Consider the following 16,981-nt stretch of genomic DNA (forward strand, 5'->3'; position numbering starts at 1 on the left):
AAGAGGTTATGCTACAAATATCTTACAGATGCAAACAGAAAACATATATTATGGATTTTCCATTTACACACACACACACACACACACAGAGAGAGAGAGAGAGGGGGGGGAGGGAGAGAGAGAGAGAGATCCTTAAAATTGCAAAAGGGCAAGAAAACCTGTTGAGCATCTGCCATGTTCTCTAACAACATGTAATAATTTACTTCAGATTCAAAATTTACTTCAGATTCAAAAGCAAAAACTGCTGAAAGACACAAAGTGCTCACATAGCGATTGTCTGTAGTGTAGGTAGCCACAACTTCAGCACAATCCTGAAAAACTATTCATCTGTGTTCAGATGCTAGAATCATAAAAGGGTTAGTGAAGCAGTCTGCAAGACCAAATTGTCTAATGTAACCCAGTAACCTGGTTAAAAAGCAACTAACCATGTTTGCCAAAATCACTAGTGTGAAGCAGTGAGAGCTTATTTATAGCAACTCATCATTTGCTTCGTGCATGTGCCTATACCAAAGAGGTCATTCCTTGGTGAGAACTGATTGAAAATATTTACAGATCCCTCACATCCTGGACATAAACTGTTTCAACTCCTACCATCAAAACGACGCTATAGAGCATTGCACACCAGAACAACTAGACACAAGAACAGTTTTTTCCTGAAGGCCATCACTCTGCTAAACAAATAATTCCCTCAACACTGTCAAACTATTTACTAAATCTACACTACTATTAATATTCTCATCGTTTTCCTCACCAATCTCTTTCCACTTATGACTGTATGACTGTAGCTTTTTGTTGCTATCGTTAAGGGTTAAATTGCAACCTATGACCATCATTTGTGTTGTAAATGTTGTGCCTTTGATGAAGGTATTTTTTTCTATTTTTCTTTTATGTACACTGAGAGCATATGCACCAAGAGAAATTCCTTGTGTGTCCAATCACACTTGGCCAATAAATTCTATTCTATTCTATTCTAAAAAAATGTTGAGCTTACAACTTAGACTCATGAGAAAAGAACAGTGAGATATTAATAATATTCACTCTTTAATTCCACAGAGACTTGCTTAAAGCCACCTGAAGGTGATTTTATCTTCAACACAACTAAGTCTGTTTTCTTTCCTGGAGACAAACTTCACTATGAATGTAAAGAGGGATTTGAAATTACTAAAAATACCATTGATGACACCATAGCATGCACTGACAAAGGATGGGAACCTACTCCTAGTTGTGTCTGTAAGTCATTATAATCACCCACCCATAGTTTATGTCTGGGAGAGTCAGCAAGGTGTAATGGTACTGGGCTAAATGCAGGGAAATCCAGTTTTAAATCTTCCCCTCAATTCAGAAAACAGCTGGGTAACCTTGGACCAATAAGCATCAGGCTGTGAGAGAAGCTGACTGAAAAATAAAAATCCTCATCACATCGTGCATTGACAGCTTTACTGTGTGACTCGACAAGCACAATGCAAAACAAGCAACACTAGGAAAAATCCTAAGAAGGAAGATACCACCAATAACATGGCCTAATTTAATGATGATTTTAGGCATTGTCAAAGCATGTTTGATTAAAACATACTCTTATTTAATCTCTGATAATAGGTTAATTTACCCATTTCTTTTCTATACAAGTGCAGTTTAGTCCAATGTCCAATATATCATTTTTATTGAATAATGCAAAGTTTAATATCTATTGAAATATTGTTGAAGCAGCTTTTATTTAGATAAAACGGGGAACTCAGATTCCTTATTTGACCTAATCTATTTGACATTGATATTTATTTTGATGGGTAAAAAGGTAAAGGTTCCCCTTGCACATATGTGCTAGTCATTCCCGACTCTAAGGGGCAGTGCTCATCTTCGTTTCAAAGCCAAAGAGCCAGAACTGTCTGAAGCCGTCTCTGTGGTCATTTTGCCGGCATGACTAAATACCAAAGGCGCACAGAACACTCTTATTTTGTTAGGTATATATGTACAAATCAAATTGATTTATTGAGAAATATTTTTAAAGATTAATCACAAGATTGTTAGTTTCATAAGACTTGATAATCATAAAAATTAGATGCTACTAAAACTGAAAATGCTGAATTGTGGCAGTTTCAAAATAGTCCCACTTCTGGAATGGCATCACCCAGTCCCCCACTGTATAGGGAGGCCAAAGGGCAGAGCAGCTGGCTCTATTTCCCAAACACAAGGTCATCTGAAGCTCTGTACAACAACTTTCTCAACCACCTTTCCAAAACAAGGTTAAATACTGGACTAAAATTGTCCAGTATTAAGCAGTGACTAAGGTCTCATACAGCTTCTTTAATGAGACAGAAGGGACATGTATCTATAGAGAAGATGGCTGAACTCCCATTCCTAGGTACCCGGTCCACTTTGTCAGGTCCAACAGTTCAAACTGCTTCCAAATAAGAGACTTCTTCCCAGGCATCTCCTCTGGACCTGCAACAAGGCTGGCATCTTATCTGAACTTATCTGAGCATTTTTTTTCTAACAGATTCTGAGCAAATTTCTGCATGTGCTCCTACAAAACTTTTTTCAAACCCTATTTATTCAAAAGGACTTATGTCACCCTAGACAGGGCCATGGAGCAACTATTGGTGCATGCAGTAGGGGTATAGAAGCATTGGAGCTTCATCATCCTTACTGCCACACGATAGACCTTAATAGAGGCTCTAACCCATATTTGGTCAAATTTATCCTTTGTTGAGGGCCAGAAATACTCTAGACATCTCTTCTGTCCATTCATCTCCCTCAGCTTTTTCATAAGCCATGAGAAATGGCAGGATTCCTGAGAGGAGAGTTGCATAGTTGCTATCTAATACAATGACTCAGCCCCTCTCTTATTCAACCAGTGGCCAAGTCTTTGGATGGACCATAAAGCATATGAGGAGGAAGAACCACCCAGCTCTCCTGAAACCTATGTAACCATCATCTAAGACAGACCAATCTAATGGCCCCATAGAGGCACTAGAGAATCCCATAGTAATTAGGTTGTGATCTAAGACACTGGAAGCTCTCCCAATTCCAGATCACACAGCTACTACTCCAAAGGAAATCAGATCTGGAGTGTGATCATTATCCCATGTTGGGCTCTGGATGATCCGAGATAAGCCCATGACCATCAAGATGGGCATGAATTCCTGAGCCATCTGATCCCACTCCCAGAGAAGGCAAATTGAAGTCCTCTGAAGTCTGGGGAACCACATTTTCATCCTAGAAATGGAATGAAGGAGCTCAGGTAGGGAGGTTATTGTACAGCAGGAACTACAGCAACAATCCCAGTTAATCCCTAGAATGCAAGTTAATGAACAGGGGCTCACATCTGGTGACCTGTAGAGTAGTGCGCTCAGAAGCCATAGGGGATTCCTGACGACGGTCACCACCACCACTTCACTCCAGTATAATACTGGGAAACTCTGAGGAATATATAGTAATATTTATTTATTTATTTTATTTAATCACATTTATATACCGCCCTATCAGGGCGGTTTACAGCCTAATAAAAACATACATATAAATACAGAATAAAACACCAATTTAAAAAACTTATTAAATAAGGCCGAATGTTAAAAATTGCAATAAGAATAATAAAACCCCATTAAAATCAAATTAAAACTTAAAATTCTAGTCCAGTCCTGCGCAAATAAATAGATGTGTCTTAAGCTCGCGGCGAAAGGTTCGAAGGTCGGAAAGTTGACGAAGACCTGGGGGAAGTTCGTTCCAGAGGGTGGGAGCCCCCACAGAAAAGGCTCTCCCTCTGGGCGTCGCCAGTCGGCATTGCCTGGCTGACGGCACCCTAAGGAGTCCCTCCCTGTGAGAGCGCACGGGTCAGTGGGAGGCAATCCGTGGCAGCAGATCGGTGGCAATAGTACTCATATTGCACTTAAGGAATATAAAATCATGTTTATTTTACATATCAACATAAATGTCTCAAACTTTCTGGCAAGCAGTTTCATTCTGAAAAACCTTATTCTATTTTATTTATCATTTGTATAGCCATAGTATGTAAGACTCCATTTTTGGAAAACGGCACAATTGAACCAAGAGAGGACATATTTCTGCATAAAATGGTGGTATATTTTAAATGTAATGAAGGATTCACAATAGTTGGCTCTGAATCTGCACAATGTTATCACTTTGGATGGTCTCCACAGCCTCCAATATGTAAAGGTAAAAATGGGCAATTTAAGAATTATTACTTTTATTTGAGGTGGGAGGAGGGAAATTAGGGAATAGGTTTCTCTAAAAATACGTTCTGTTTTCTAGATCAGTGGTTACCAACCAGTGGTCCACGAGAAAATTTTGGTGTTCCGTAGAAAAATTATTTGCATTTTTATATTGCACTAAATACTATTTATCTTTTTTAAAAAATTCATATTAGTGGTCCGCAGGATTTAAAATTATGAATTTAGTGGTCTCTGAAGTCCGAAAGCTTGGTGACCCCTGTTCTAGATTGTGTGAGGGAAGCTAATCAGTGGCCAGTGAACAGATTTCTCTTAGCAGGATGCATTGAATGGGTCTCTCACATCTTCATTTATACATATACAACAGAACTGTATTCTTAAATTGTGAAAAGAAAATGTTTATATGAATAGTAATATTAATTGTTTTTAAGGTTTTTTTAAATATTTTAGGGGCAATGGGATCATTTCTTCTTCATTATGTTAATAGGACTTTTGAATGTACTTTTAACATAGCCAAGCACAAAAAGAAGTCAGATAGCAGAATTGCAAATCTATTATAATATTAAACTGACCATCTACACAAAATCAGATTGTGATATTGCAAAAGGAAAGAAATGGCAATTCTCCTGTATTGACAAATAACAGCTGTAATTTGAAGTCCATTTCTTTATTGTAATCATTAAACAACATACAATTTTTAATTGAACTTCATAATAGATTACAATTACAACAGTAAAAATACAAACTAAAAAAAAAAATAGACAGTGCAGAAAAGAATGAAAAAAGAAACAGATATAGAACAGAAAAAAAGTATTAAGAATATCATAAAGAAAAATATATTAAAAAGTAATAGAATAAAAGAGTTGGAAGGGAACTTGGAGGTCTAATATAACCCCCTGCTCAAGAAGAAGGATACAAAAAGAAATAAATTGATCAACAAATAATAAAAATATTCCATTAACACAGGAGTGAAATCTACTTACCTTCCCTACTGGTTTAGAAGTGTGTGCTTGGACCCCCTGCACATGTGCAGTCTTCTGTGCAGAGGGTCAAAAACAGATTACTTCCTCATTAAAACCAAGAAGTAATGACATCAGGGATAGCGGAGCCCTGCACCACCACCGCTACCGGTTCTCTGAACCACCTACCACTGTTACCGGTTCAGCCGCACTGGTCCAAACCTGTAGCATTTCACCCCTGCATTAACACCTTCTATGAAAATAAAATGGTGGTAAGAAACTCATCATTTGAGGAAATCTAGTTTTCCTAACCCAAAGGCGGAAAGGAAAGATCTTAGTTGCTTTTTTTAAAGGTGTTTAAGATGGGGATCAATTTTACATTGGGGGGGGGTGGAAATGTTTCAAAAAGGCTGGTGCAACTCTCAGAAAAGCACACAACCTGGGTTCCATAAGATGACATTTTTCACTGAGGGAAATCAGATCAATATATACACTTGGAAGCAGTTGGCCCTGCAAGCAGCCAATCCTATCCTATGTAGGGCTTTATAGATGCTAACCAGCACTTTCAATTGCACTTTGAAACCTATTGGGAGCCATGACAGCTCACAGAGTACATATGTCATATGGGCAAAATGAGAGACATACATAATTACCCACATCATTGCATTCGGGACCAAGTGAATTTTCCAGAATTTTCATAGTCTCATGTACAGCACATTGCAATAATTCAATCAGGAGGTGACTAAGGCATTACTGACTGTGAGAAGTTCCCCTATAAAAAAAACTAAAGAGGTTGGCCTTGATAGAGAGAGAGAAGAGCTGTTACTAAGTCAGTGAGGAAATAAAAATTGCAGAAGCCCAAATGAGGGGACAGATGTACAAAAATCAATTTAATTTACACGACATATAAAAGAAGGAGGAGGGGAAAGACATTCACATCTGCAAGTTTGCTATTTGCAATATTAATAAAATGCATTTTAGCTTTCTGTGATGCCTATTTCTTGGTCTGAGTCAGGATCAAGCACAATTTGTATGCAAGATGAAGCTTTGTAAAGCTCCCCAATAACAGTTGCCACTTGCTCTTCAAACAAGAGCCATGTGTGCAAGAAGTATGAACTGAACCCAAGCAAAGAGGTGCAGTTCCACTCAGAGTCAAGGTTGATATCTTTCCAGGTCTAAGACTGATAAGGTAAATAACCCATAGCACTTGATCTTGTTTAGACTGGATCTAAAGTCTGTTCTTCCCCATTTAGACCCTCACAGCCATCTGGATACTGTGACAGAACTGGGACAGTTTCACATGAACAACTAGGGACAGCAATGTACAACTAGGTATAATTCAAATAGGATAATACTGCACAGAAATTGGTGAATGACCTCCCCCAACAGTTTCATACAGATATTTAGAAAGGGATGGGGCTTAGCCTTTAGTCACCCGACAAAGCAAGAGATTCAGATTACACTGCTCCACCCTACATTGACTGAAACCAGCCCTGGAATAAGAAGAAACATCTCAATAAGTGCCCCACTTCCCAAGTTCCTAAACTAGTCCAGAATGTTACTATGATTGAAGGTGTCAAAGGTTCCTTTTCTTTCAGCCATGGATGACTCAACAACAAAAGCTACTTATTTTTGAATTTTCTTCAATATTCAATCTGAAGGAGAAAGTTGTCTTTGCTCTGATATTTAGCCAACTGGCCCTCTTGGGATTCCTTCTAGGCATTTAAGCTAACTGTTTGACCATGCTCAGCATTACTTTTCTTAAAATGGAGCACTTGGTATTAAATATAACTTTCCTCAACTTTCTAATACTTTCATTCATTGTTCATTCCCATGTTCTATTCATTCATTTTCCCCCTGTTGGTTAGTACCAAGTCAGGAGAGTTGATCCTCTTCTAACTTTCCACAAGCTTTGAAGAAGACAATTATTGAAAACTCACATGTAGACTTTGTTGAAGAGCGTTTCTAGCTATTACTACAACCTCACATGTCTTTGTAAGATTTGCAAACTTACAGTAATCCACATCTTTTTGCATCTTTTTGAGGGTAAGGGAGGATATGAGTAACAGATAGCAATAGTATACACAAAAATCTACTTATTTATGTTTTTAAAGTTATTTCTAATATATACTCTTGGACACCAGACCTATATTGACATTTTTAACAAACATTATCTACTACTGTTCTTCTACTGCTTTTGTTCCTGAGGTGGTTGTAATAGTTGCAATAGATATAACAATAATAAAATTCAAGCATATCTGCCTGGGACTTGAGTAAGCGCTCAAAATAAAAGTGATATTCTCTTTTTTTCTAGAAAATGTTAAACCTTGTCCGGCATCACCCATCATTTCAAATGGCATAGTTACTGATGAACCTAAAGCAATATTTCAGCATGGTGATATACTGGAAGTTCAGTGTGAGAGCTCATTTGTACTATATGGATCAAAAATCATAAAATGTGTGGATGGTGAATGGGCACCCTTACCATCATGTGCAAGTAAGCAGCAGCTGCTTGAAAGACGTGTTCACAAGAAGAAATATAAGCAGACAGACTTGTAAATGTAACATCGTAGTTTCTTGCACTGGGAGGGAGAGTGGTGGGGGGAGTGTGCAAACTGGAATCTTCCTTCCAAACAGATTCCAATACATTATTAGAAGAGAATTGAAGGCGTGAGATTACTTTCCAGTGTTTAAGTAACAAAATTATAGAGGAATTAAAGTATTCTGATTTATTCTAATAATCTGATGAGTCATGAATATATTCCTGTGCTTAGTTCTAATACTTGAGTCTTTGTTCCTTCCAATGGGAAGTAGAAATTGAGAGCTGTCCTTCTCTTTGTAGCATTTCCATGGCTCCATCAGAACAAATGGTAGACTCAGATATTCCTAGAGATAGCATGATATTCGAGAAATTTGGGACAAAGTATTGGAAATAAAATGAATGTGGGCTTAATGTTGTTAATGAATTGGTTCACCAATTCATGTTAAAAATGCCATCTCAGGTTTTGAGACTTCAATGTTGCAAATTAAATAATAAAGACAAAAAATTGCAGCAAATGATTCGAATAATTAGTAATAAAAATATTTAAGTCATGATAATATAGTACAAATTGAGAGTTAGCAGTAGAATGTGGTTCACATATATTTGCCTCCTTCATTTGACCAGAACTTTCTGTCAGAGATATTAAAGGCCTCTAACAAAACTGAAAAAGATAAAAACTGTCCATAATGTTTTATTTTTATTGATTGATTGATAATGGAGTTACAGTGGGTATATAAAACAAAGGGGCAAATTGTTAGAAGAAGCTAAATTATTAGCACCTTTATGTAATAATACCTTTTCTGCTGCTTTCAACAGAGGAAGAAAAAACTTGTGGACAACCACCAACAATTAAAAATGGATATACTTTCGATGTTAAGTCACTATACAGCCATGGTGACACCTTGGAATACAGATGCGTACAACGATATACCATTATTGGGACCAACCCAGCTAAGTGCCTTCATGGGCAGTGGGAAGTACCTTCATGTCTTGGTAAGCTAGAGTGTTATGCGTAAACCTACAGAAATGAATTTTAGGCCTGTCTTAGAATACGTCAGTAATTATTACTGACATGATTGCCCAAAGGTGTGATTCAGTGGGATAACAGTGGGAATTGCTGCTAGGAGATATAGGTTATATTGAATTGGTTTATGCCAGTATGGTTCACAGGCACCTTATTTTTCCTGTCTGATCCCTATTTAAAGGGGATTTTCACGTGGCCTATGAAAAAGAACGATTTTAGTGCTTTTGAAAATGATTCAATCCGAAATATAATCCTGGTGGGATTATGTCTTTACCATTCTTCACAATAGGAAAGATCTATAACTGGTAGCCTTGAAATTCAGAGTGGGAACAGAAAGGAAAGGGATAAGATGATCCAGGTTTATTGGTTTATTGGTTTGTTTGTTTATCAATCCAACCTGTATGCCGCCCACCTCATTAAAGGCAATTCTCTGCTTTATCTGTCTGAAGTTTAATTTGAGGAGCACATCAAATCTAAAGTCCTATATAGGAGAGTAAAAAGATATGTCTATAATCTGTCATTCGGAGTAGATAACAGATGAATAAACCAAATATTGATCAGTATATTTTTGATAGATGTACTTGGAATATAAAGTCAGATAATATAGAAGAAGAATGGAGTTTATAAATAAAGGGAAGAGAAATGGATTTATTATATAAATACTTATGTAACAATATTTGAATTGTTAGTTAATCCACGAAGTTGTACACGTCCACAGTATGCAGTCTTTCAACCAGCTGTTCTGACTACAAAGCAGTTTAAGACCTACCAGGTTGCACACTACCGCTGTGGTTCCAATCTGCATCAAACAAATTGTGTTAACGGATTATGGCTTCCTGAGCCACGGTGTGAAGGTATCGTTTGCATGCTATGTACAAGTTTATAGTTTCTTCAATAGGATGACATTAATAATATCTAAAAAGTAAAAGTGGGGCACACCTGAAGACTGTCTTCCTACATAACACCTTTTGATGGCACACAATTTCTTCTGAAAAGCCCCTTTATGATCCCATGAGCTGTGCATGCTTTGTCTAATCTGATGCTGCAATGAGAAAAGATAATTTTGCCATGTAGAAAAAATCCTTCTCAACAATCCAAGGATAAAAGGAAATACAGCATTAGCCTTAAAATCAGTTGGTTTCTTCCTTAGAAGCTAGTTTGTTTCCTTCACAACAGCTACTCCATCTCGGTTGTGACACACAGATTACTAGCCTACATTGGACAGCATACTTTTTGCCGACTTTTCCCCATTAGGCAAATTCAGTGATAAAATGTCATTTGTCACATTACAAAGGTTTTTTGCTTTGAGTTTTTTGTGTCTTAAGCAACCTAAGTGAATTTACACAGAACAAAAGCATGCAAATCTAGTACGGAATTCATCTTTGACTTTTGGTACTTACATGGAGACATCCATACAGATTTCTTAACATAGTAAAAAAGCTCACTGAAAGAAGTTGCAGAATTTTTGCTGCTTAAGAGGACCATTGGATCGTTACATCGCTCCTAGTTCATTCATTAAGGAGAAATTATTCACTTTTTTCCTATTTATTTATAAATATTTTGTTGGAAAATAATAGATACAGTATATTCTGTCCTCCCACAAATCTTTCCAAGTCAGTTGATTTACAATAAATGAAAAAAAAACACCATCTATAAATTGATAAGAAATATACTGAAATAAAATGTAACTATTTTAATATTCAGGTTACAAGGCATGTCTTCATTCCTTTCTAAAATTGTGGGAATCTGGGAGGCATCCTAACTACATTTGCATTAATTAAATCTTAGTTTTGTTCAGTTCGTAGATAAGCAAGCATTGTGGTGAATGGATAAACTTTGCCTGGCTTAGATGAATGATTTCATCTGGTTACCTGTCTTTGTGCTAATTGGTGGCCTTTCTCATACTACAGTTCAATATCAGCTTCTCCAGCTTAATCTAATTTATGATCAATCCTGCAAACTACTTTTATATATGCCAAAGAGCAATGCAGTTAAATTTTACTAGTGTATAAATGTCATTGTTACAAAGTTTTGATGGCTCCTTCTGCTTCACCAATAGTGGCCTTAAAGTAAAACGATCTTGCAACCGTGCTATTTTATGTAATTACTATGTTTTCTCAAAAATATGACCTACCCCAAAAACAAGCCCTAGCTCGATTTTCATGACTATGCCTAATATAAACCCTACTCCCCCCCCAAAATAAGCCCCAGTTAAGCCCAGTCCACCATATGGTTGTATGGGGATGCAGGATGGAGCTGCCCCACACCCAGTTACCTTAGGACCGCCACAGCCAAATTATTTCCAAAAGGAAATAAGACCAGGTCTTATTTTCAGGGAAACTCAGTAGGTGTTGTTCTAACTGAGTTTGCAACTGTTTTATTGGTTGTGATCTTTTATGTCTTTTACTGTAGTTGTTTTATGGGTACCATTGAGAGTTTCATGATTGTAGTAAAGTTCTAGTATGATCAACAGGGAACAAATAACTATTTTGTGAGAGTTTTCTGGTGAAATGTTTAAGGATGAATTATGAGTACTAGGTAATAGCAAACAGACAAAACAGACATTGTGATTTAAATTTGGGTCCTGAAATATTAGTTTGTGGGAAAACAGACTGGAGGATATGAAGACAAATGTGAAAGCAGATAGCAGAAAAAAATGACTGAGAGAAAGATAGATAAAAGATTTGCTATGGACTGATAGGAAATGATATATATAGTTGTTGTTGTTTGTTCTCCAGTTGGTCAATCCTGGCATTCTGTATCACTGTGGAAAGGGAAATCTATGCAGCAATGACTGGAGACCTAATCTGAGCATATTGTTAGGTGCTAAATCTTGGAGAAGATTTTTTGAGGATGAAATGATTAGTCAAGGATTTTCACGATGCAAGCAGCCTACCCCACAGATAATGAGATACTGGCAAAGGAAGGAATAGCACATAGGGCCTGTCACTGGTTCCCAATAGATTTCTGGGGCAATTCTTGGTGTTGATCTGTAAAACCTATATAGTTTGGGATTTAGATACCTGCAGGTTTCTAATTGCAGCCAGCCAGTTCACATGGAAAAGGTGCTAGTGGTACTCAACTTCCATGAAATGAGGGGATATAGATATAAAGATATAAAGTCACTGTTTCTCAGTAGTAGCATCTGTCTTATGGTTATAGCATTTTTCTTTAGGAAAATGTTCCAAACTGATCTCTTTTACAGAACATTTATGGACTAATTGTATGTCCTTACCATAGATTTATTGTTAAGGTACTATTATTAGTATCTAATTGCTATTTAACTTAGAAAGTGATTAATTTTTGTATGCTGTTAATTCTTACCGTAAGTGTTTATCTGCAAAACACTGTCAAACAAACAAATATCTCCTGAAACTTAATGCAAATATTGACTGACAGTAGTAAGGATAGAAGCCTGTGGAGCAGCAGAATCTTATGGCTGTGATACACAAAACTAGTTCCCCAGGATCACTTGAGGCCATCAGCAGTCAAGAAAAATGAGAACCACAAATTTCTGTAAGCCTCAGTTGTCAAAGAAAGAAGAATATCATAATCAAATGTACGGAAAGCTTCTAAAAATCTAAAGACTACTTGAGATTGTGATATTTTATTTCTTTATTTGCCAGCTCTGCTACACAGCCATTTACCAACTGGATGAAGCAAATTTCATCCTATAACTCAACTGAAAGCCTGATTTAAAATAAGCCCTAATAATTGTATCATACAAATATAATTAGAATTTCGATCTCTTTGTAATTATGGCATTCTCAATCACAGTAGACAAAAGATTTGACATAAAAGCCTCCTAAAAAAATACTTAGGATTACTCTTCTTTGGGTGAAGTAGAAATGAGATAATTTTCAGCTCTAATCCTAAACAAGTTTTAATTATAAGCTTTTTTTTTTTTTAAAGGAACCTGCCCTCCACCACCTCAGCTTCCCAATGCCATCGATGTAGCCGAGATGAGAATCCACAGGAGCAGAGAAGAAGTTAGCTTCATGTGTCAAGAACATTTCTTTCTTCGTGGCCCACAAAAGATAAAGTGTGAAGATGGAAAATGGCAAACACCTCCACGCTGTCTTGGTTTGTATGCTCAGTTTTTCCTTTATTTTAAAGAAACTGGACATTATCGATAAAGTGTAAGAATAAAGTGTAAAGTGTAAGAAAAAGGCTGGGAGAACATTCAGAGCATGGCTTATGGAATTCTTCACAGCCATTTATCCACAGTGACCTCTCTGTATATGCATGTGCTCTATTCAAAGGGACTAATCAGGTTCTTTTGCACATTGTATATGTTGCCTCTTTCTTTCTCTGAGACTCAGATCAGGGTTGGTACATGGATGCTAAAACTATTTCTCTATGTTTCTGCTTTGACCTGTGTCTGTATATGGTGGCAGGCATAGGGGCTGTATCAGTGGTGGGTTGCTACCGGTTCAGTCCGGATCTTGCGAACCAGTAGTAATGGCAGCAGGGGGCTCCACCCACCCACCTGGACATCATCAGGAACACTCTGTGCATGCGCGGAAGCTTCTGCGCATGCGCAGAAGCACCGCGCACGAGCACTTCCGTTGTGAACCGGTAGCAAAGATAAGTGGAACCCACCCCTGGGCTGTATATGCTCTACATACTCCATTATGGATCACATGGCCAAGAGGGAGGAGCTTACAATGGAAGGGTTGGCAGCATCTTAAGTCTTTCACAACTACTTCTCCACTAGTGGCTGCTGTTTGCATAGAGATTTGCTTTTTGAATTGTGTTTCATTAAGAGGGATTTGCTATATAGATACAATAGAAATGTATTTATGGTATTTTATTTCTTTCATTAACAAACCTTCCTGTGGTTCCTGTTTCTAGATTTACGATGTAAATCTCCTCCTGAAATTGACAACGGTATAATAGAAATTGGGAACCGCACAATGTTTTATCATGGTGAAATTGTGGAGTATCGTTGCTCTTCAGGTTTTGAAATTAGTCAGTTAAATACCGTAAGATGTGAAAATATGAAATGGTCTAAGCTACCTGTTTGCAAAGGTAAGAAATAGTACTTTTTTCTATTGAAATGCCAACACTGGGTTTGAGTTCTAGAAAAAAGTTGTTGTTTTTTCATTCTTGTGCTGATATTAGAAACAGGACAAGGAAGATGCATAAACAAGGAATTTGGGGGTTTTATATAAATATTGAAATTTCACAGGTCTTAAAATGTCACATGTATGAACTCAAGCATTAATCTCATATGAAATATCATGTATACTTTCAGAACTGTTCTTGTCAGAGCAGGATTCTGATTTCAAACTCTCTCTTATTCACAATTTATAAAGGACTTAGAAAGTGTCATTAGGACACCACACAACTGCACCATCCCTCTGTTGTTCAGGCAAACCCTATTATTTTTCGAGGTGAACCTGCAAAATAAGTGTCCCTGCTTTAATAAATTAGCTCAAAGATTGCCTTTCCTAAAGGCCTCTTTTACCACTCCAGAGAAGAGATGGTGAATGTAGATAGCTTAGGCAAGTGCCGTATGATAACAAAAAAAGATGAACAGCAGGGATGGGTTCTACTTACCTTCACTAAGGGTTCGCAATGGGAGCACATGTGTGCATTTCTGCACATGAACAGATAAAGTCTGGGCAGGTGGGCAGAGCCTCCCGCCTGCCGCCATTACTCCCAGTTCTTGCGAACCGGTCCGAACTGGGGGCAACCCACCACTGATGCAAAGTAAGTAAGTACAGCAGTGCAAAGGGTTTTTTTTTTGCCCCTGTGTGTCTAATCTTCACTAGGATAGCTTTCCTTTGAGAGTTTATTTTCAGTGCTATTCTGGCTGCCCTGTTTTCTCTCCTAGATATCTGCTAGAATTGCTGGGCCTTTTTAAGCAGGAGACCATTATGCTTTCTCTGGGCAAAACAAAGACCAAACTAAATCTAAAACCAAACTTTAATCAATTTCTTCAGGTTTTTTTCCCTTGCTAAAGGAAATGTATTTAAGTAAATGCACAATACAATTATACTTAAATAATACAATATTAATGTATGCTCTTGTGACGTAACTGTATAGATTATCTCTCAAAATCTTCTGCAATACAGGTAGTCCTTGACTTACAACAGTTCATTTAATGACTGTTCAAAGTTACAACGGCATTGTAAAAAGTGACTTATGACCTTTTTTCACATTTATGACTGTTGCAGCATCCCCATGGTCACATGATCAAAATTCAGAAATTTGGCAAGTGGTTCATATTTATGATGGTTGCAGTGTTTTGGGCTCATGTGATCAGCTTTTATGACCTCCTGACAAGCAAAGCCAATGGGAAGCCTGATTCACTTAACGACCATGTTACTAACTTAACAAATACATTGATTCACTTAATAAGTGTAGCAATAAAAGTCATAAAATGGGGCAAACTCACTTAACAAATGTTTCACTTAGCAACATAAATTTTGTGCTCACTTGTGACTCAAGGACTACCTGTATTTAGAATTTTATTTTAAAAAATGCATTGGACTTCTTTAAACAAGAGAGTCTCTACGAATGAATTTTTTTGCAAAGGTTAGGGTAAACTGTACAGGGCTCTTGCATCTTAGCTTTTTAAAACTGCTATTGATAATGACATGCTGATTTTTTAATATTTAAAGAAATCTTGGCATCAATTGATTTGTACTGAAAGTTGTTGTTTTTTTCATTTTTTCCCAGAAAGGTCATGTGGTCCGGCCCCAGAAATCCCCAATGCTTCACTGGAGCAAGAAGGTAGAGAACAATATGATTCTGGAAAAATAATAAACTATACATGCAATCATGGATTTGATACTAAAGAATCTACTAAAATAACATGTAGAAGAGGACAATGGGTAGGAGCCTTCACTTGTAAAGGTACAGTAACTTTATTTTTGAACTTCTCAAGGAAATTTATTTATTTATTTATTTATTTATTTATTTAATTTATATACCGCCCTTCTCCCGAAGGACTCAGGGCGGTTTACAGCCAAATAAAAACAAATATCACAAAAATTAAGAAACATTTTAAGAAGCTAATTTGATCAGGCCGAAACAGACTAAAACTATAATAAAAACCCCGTTACAACTGCATTAAGCTAGCCCTGCATGATGAAACATAAAAGTCTTTAGCTTGCGTCGAAAGGTCTGGAGGTCAGGGAGTTGACGTATCCCCAGAGGGCAGGAGCCCCCACAGAGAAGGCCCTCCCCCTGGGGGTCGCCAGTCGACATTGTTTGATTGACGGCACCCTGAGAAGACCCTCCCTATGGGAGTAAACGGGTCGATGGGAGGCTATTGGTAGCAGCAGGCGGTCCCATAAATAACCCGGTCCTATGCCATGGAGCGCTTTAAAGGTGGTAACCAACACCTTGAATTGCACCTGGAAGACCACCGGAAGCTAGTGCAGCTTGCCCAGGAGAGGTGTTACATGGGAGCCTCGAGTTACTCCCTCTATTACCCGGACAGCCGCATTCTGGACCAGTTGAAGCCTCCGGGTACTCTTCAAGGGGAGCCCCATGTAGAGAGCATTACAGTAGTCCAGGCGGGAAGTGACGAAGGCATGAGTGACCGTGCATAGGGAATCCTGGTCTAGGAAGGGACGCAACTGGCGTATCAGGCGTACCTGATAAAAAGCTCCCCTGGTGACGGCCGTCATATGCACTTCTAAAGACAGCTGTACATCCAGGAGGACGCCTAGATTGTGCACCCTCTCCATGGGGGCCAATGACTCACCCCCAACAGTCAGCGATGGAGTCAGCTGGCTGTACCGGGGTGCCGGCATCCACAACCACTCAGTCTTGGAAGGGTTGAGTCGAAGCCTGTTTTTCCCCATCCAGACCTGCACGGCCTCCAGACACCGAGACATCACTTCCACGGCCTCGTTGGGGTGGTTAGGGGTGGAAATGTACAGCTGGGTATCATCAGCGTACAGATGGCATCGTACCCCAAAACCACGGATGAATTCACCTAGCAGCTTCATGTAGATGTTGAACAGAAGAGGTGAGAGAACCGACCCCTGTAGCACCCCACACATGAGGTGCCTTGCGGCCGATCTCTGCCCTCCTGCCAACACCATCTGTGACCGGTGCCCCCCACTCCTAACCCCTCAATCCGTCGCAGCAAGATACCATGGTCGATGGTATCAAAAACCGCTGAGAGATCTAATAGGGCCAGGGCAGAGGAACAACCCCTGTCCCGAGCCCTCCAGAGATTATCTACCAACGCGACCAATGCTGTCTCCGTGCTGTACCCAGGCTGGAAGCTGGACTGGGATGGGTCAAGATA

General features: G+C 38.4%; 1 protein-coding gene across 3 annotated transcripts in view; it reads left to right on the forward strand.

The window, feature by feature from the left end:
- Window positions 1-16,981, forward strand: part of CFH (complement factor H) — an 81,942-nt gene that overhangs the window by 49,438 nt on the left and 15,523 nt on the right. For 2 of the 3 annotated variants that reach the window (XM_058177291.1, XM_058177292.1), the window contains exons 11-18: window positions 1,054-1,230; window positions 3,997-4,170; window positions 7,458-7,640; window positions 8,502-8,678; window positions 9,399-9,563; window positions 12,622-12,792; window positions 13,564-13,740; window positions 15,397-15,573. In XM_058177291.1, the coding sequence (XP_058033274.1) occupies window positions 1,054-1,230; window positions 3,997-4,170; window positions 7,458-7,640; window positions 8,502-8,678; window positions 9,399-9,563; window positions 12,622-12,792; window positions 13,564-13,740; window positions 15,397-15,573 (1,401 nt within the window). The remainder of the gene's footprint in view (window positions 1-1,053; window positions 1,231-3,996; window positions 4,171-7,457; window positions 7,641-8,501; window positions 8,679-9,398; window positions 9,564-12,621; window positions 12,793-13,563; window positions 13,741-15,396; window positions 15,574-16,981) is intronic. The other variant, XM_058177293.1, reaches the window with a different exon arrangement.

This window comes from Ahaetulla prasina, chromosome 3, assembly GCF_028640845.1.
Source record: "Ahaetulla prasina isolate Xishuangbanna chromosome 3, ASM2864084v1, whole genome shotgun sequence".
In the NCBI taxonomy this organism is placed as follows: Eukaryota; Metazoa; Chordata; class Lepidosauria; order Squamata; family Colubridae; genus Ahaetulla; species Ahaetulla prasina.